Source organism: Oxyura jamaicensis, chromosome 3 (assembly GCF_011077185.1).
Source record: "Oxyura jamaicensis isolate SHBP4307 breed ruddy duck chromosome 3, BPBGC_Ojam_1.0, whole genome shotgun sequence".
Lineage (NCBI taxonomy): Eukaryota > Metazoa > Chordata > Aves > Anseriformes > Anatidae > Oxyura > Oxyura jamaicensis.
Window position 1 is genome coordinate 42,029,074 of NC_048895.1, and position 2,808 is coordinate 42,031,881.

Below are 2,808 nucleotides of genomic sequence, written 5' to 3' on the forward strand. Positions count from 1 at the left end.
GCCCAGAGGGGTGTGGGAGAGCCCTGGGGTGGCTGAGGGGCGTCAGGACAAGCAAACTAAGGAGTGACCATCACACAACATAGAGGACATGGAGCGCCTTCCCACAGCAGTGGTCTGAGATGGGCTGGAAAGGACGTCAAAAGTGAGATAAAGGGATCACCTCCCACGGTGATTCCCCTGCAGAGGCACTGCAGATAGGAGGCTAGGGTTAATTTGTTTTCTGAATTAATTAGGAATTTGGGAGGCTTGAAGCAATTGTGCTTTGTTTTGTTTTGTATTATTTTGTTTTCAGGTTTATCTTAACAAGCCTTTTTGCCTTTGAGCTTGTGTTAGCGTCTTCTCCATCAGAGTTTAGCTTGAGGGGTGGGGAGAGATTATTGTGTTAATAATGTGTGCTGCTTACTGCTGCTTACTGATCCCTTTCCCCAGGTAGTGAAAACTTGCCTGAGATCGATATCTTGGGTGATGAAAATATTCTTTAAAAAAGCCCTGGCAAAAATAAATATATATATATTTATGGTTTTTAATTACAAATGGAATACATAATAAAAACAGTAACATCTTGTACTTCCCTAGCCCTTTTCCCTCCTGGTTCTCAAAAGGCAGCCTCAAAAGCACTTCTCTGGAGTCAGAGCAGGTCAGATCCGTCCTTTATACAAGCTCCTTTTTCTTTCCCAGCTGGTTGCCCTCTCTTTGCTCCCTTGTGCTTCCCCTTTCTCTCCTTCCCACCTCCCCAGCCACCGGCCAGCTCAGCAGCGTCGCCACGATCCCGCTCTTTGGAAAAAGAAGGGGTGCGTCGCAGATGGCTTTCTTCCAGGCCGAGAGGTTGCTCCTCTCACAAAGAACAGGATCTCAGTGACGGCCCCGCCGAGCAGGCTGTACCCTTCCCTCGCACAAGCAGCAGTGCATCACGTCATGCTCGGAGCGCGCTGCCTCACTCCCGCGCCTCTCTCCGTGTCAGGCTTGTCAAGTTTCTACAGAAAAAAAAAAAAAAAAAAGAAAGAAAGAAAAAGAAAGCTTTCATTCTACAAGGCCAGCACCCAGTTTGTATTTTTTATATTGCAGGGAAAATGATAAGCCGGGATATAACAATGACCTACTTCACGTCTTGATAAAATAATTTCCTCTGTCTGTCATTTTTCTTGAAGAATAATATTTGACTAACACGAGCATGGAAGATAGGGCTGGAGCTTTTCTGTGAACTGATAATGGACCAGATTCAGCCCCGAGACAGACAGCGGCCCCCCTGTTGACCTACGCGGAGCTAAGCCTGTTTATCCCGCGGCTCAGAGCTCGGAAAACAACCGCGTTAAAACCTGCGAGATGTGTGCGTGCGATAGGGCCGTGGCCGAAGGCTTTGGCAACAGCGGCTATCAGCAGCAGCATCCCTTCGGGAACAGCCCTCAGCCCACCGCCAGCACCGGGGGCTGCTCCGACTTGCTGCTGCGGTGCAGGCGGGCACCCCCCTGCAAAACAATGGGTTAGATCATCCTCTTGCACAAAAGGCTTCTGTGTTCGGTAGGGCACATTACGGTATGGCACAACCATGCAGCTCCGAGCCCGCTCCCGCCCCCCATCCCCGAAACAAAGCGGACAGTTATAGTCATCTCCCACCTATGGGAGTCCTCCTCGTCTTTGTGCATCTTTGCTCTGAATGAGGACTCATCACAGCACTGGTACGGGATGGGGGCTTGCTGTTTGCTGCTGCAGGTAAGGGGTGACAATGCTCAGCCAGCCTCATGCCCGCAGCTGGGTCATATTCCGTCCTGGTGCTGGAGATGGCAGCACGTCTGCTTGTCCTTAGTTGGCGTGTTAGCCAGAATGGACAGAAACTCGTCTGCTGTCATGACTTCAGCACGCCCTGACACACTGACAGCCAAAGCTATTTACTGCATGCTGACTTCCAGCATGGCATGCACTAACAAGGAACACGGAACATCGCAGATGCCTTTGTTAACCTGGCCTCATCTTGTGCAGAAATGTGGCTAAGTCTACGCTCAGAACCATAAGGAGTAAAATGGACCGAGCTGAGGCCCTGGGCTGCAAACGTGGGCTCAGCCCAGCCCCGTGACCACCACCAAGGGACCCCGCGGGCTCTGCTGCACAAGAGCAGGACCTCCCCGCTTGGTGCTGCCACAACTGCACCCGCACTCGGGGAGTCGGCCGCGACACGAGGCCCGAAGCAGCCCACGGCTGCCGCTTCACCACGTGCCCAGCGCAGCCGCCGGCCCCTCCGCGCTCCCCGCTCCGGCCCCGCTCCGCCACCGGGCGCCCTCCTCGGCGGCCCGGGGACCCCAAGGCAGGCGGGGATGGGCGGGGCCTCACCACCGCGCCCCCTCCTCCCCAACCAATAGCAGCGCGCGGAGGGGCGGGCTGACCAATGAGCGCGCGGCGGCCGCGAGCCGGCCTGGTTGCGCTGCAGCGCCCCCTATCGCTCCGCGCCGCGCCGCGCCGGGCGGTGCCGGCGGCCCCTCCCCGCCCCAGCCATGTCACGCGGCGCCGCGGGGCCGCCGGCCGCGACTCGGTAGCGCGGGGCGAGGCGGGCGCAGTGCAGCCGGGCTCGCTGCCTCCCTCCCTCCCTGCTCCGGGGCTGGCTTCGCGGCGGCCGCGCCGCTCCTGCCGCCCCGCCGGGGCCTCGCACCGCCTGCTCGTCTCCTCCTCCTCCTCGTCGTCCTCGTCCCGCCGCTCCCCCGCCGGCGGTGCCGGGCCGGCCGCCCCCCGGATGCCGCCGCAGCAGGAGGGCGATGCGGGCTACATCGGCAAGCCGGTGGCCGGCGGCTGCGAGGTGCCGCCGGTGCCCCCGCGCAG

At 58.3% G+C, this 2,808-nt stretch overlaps 1 protein-coding gene and 1 long non-coding RNA gene across 3 annotated transcripts in view; one reads left to right on the forward strand and one right to left on the reverse strand.

Moving 5' to 3' along the window:
• Positions 1 to 235: 235 nt before the first annotated feature.
• Positions 236 to 1,720, reverse strand: LOC118164338. The gene is made up of 2 exons (XR_004749446.1): positions 1,615 to 1,720; positions 236 to 974 (listed from the first exon to the last, which is right to left on the reverse strand). It is a non-coding gene; the product is annotated as an uncharacterized LOC118164338 (long non-coding RNA).
• Positions 1,721 to 2,371: 651 nt separating this feature from the next.
• Positions 2,372 to 2,808, forward strand: part of RHOU (ras homolog family member U) — a 7,696-nt gene continuing 7,259 nt past the window's right edge. Inside the window, exon 1 of one of the 2 annotated variants that reach the window (XM_035321800.1) lies at positions 2,372 to 2,808. In XM_035321800.1, coding sequence (XP_035177691.1) covers positions 2,381 to 2,808 — 428 coding nt within the window. In that variant the 5' untranslated portion in view covers positions 2,372 to 2,380. The other variant, XM_035321801.1, reaches the window with a different exon arrangement.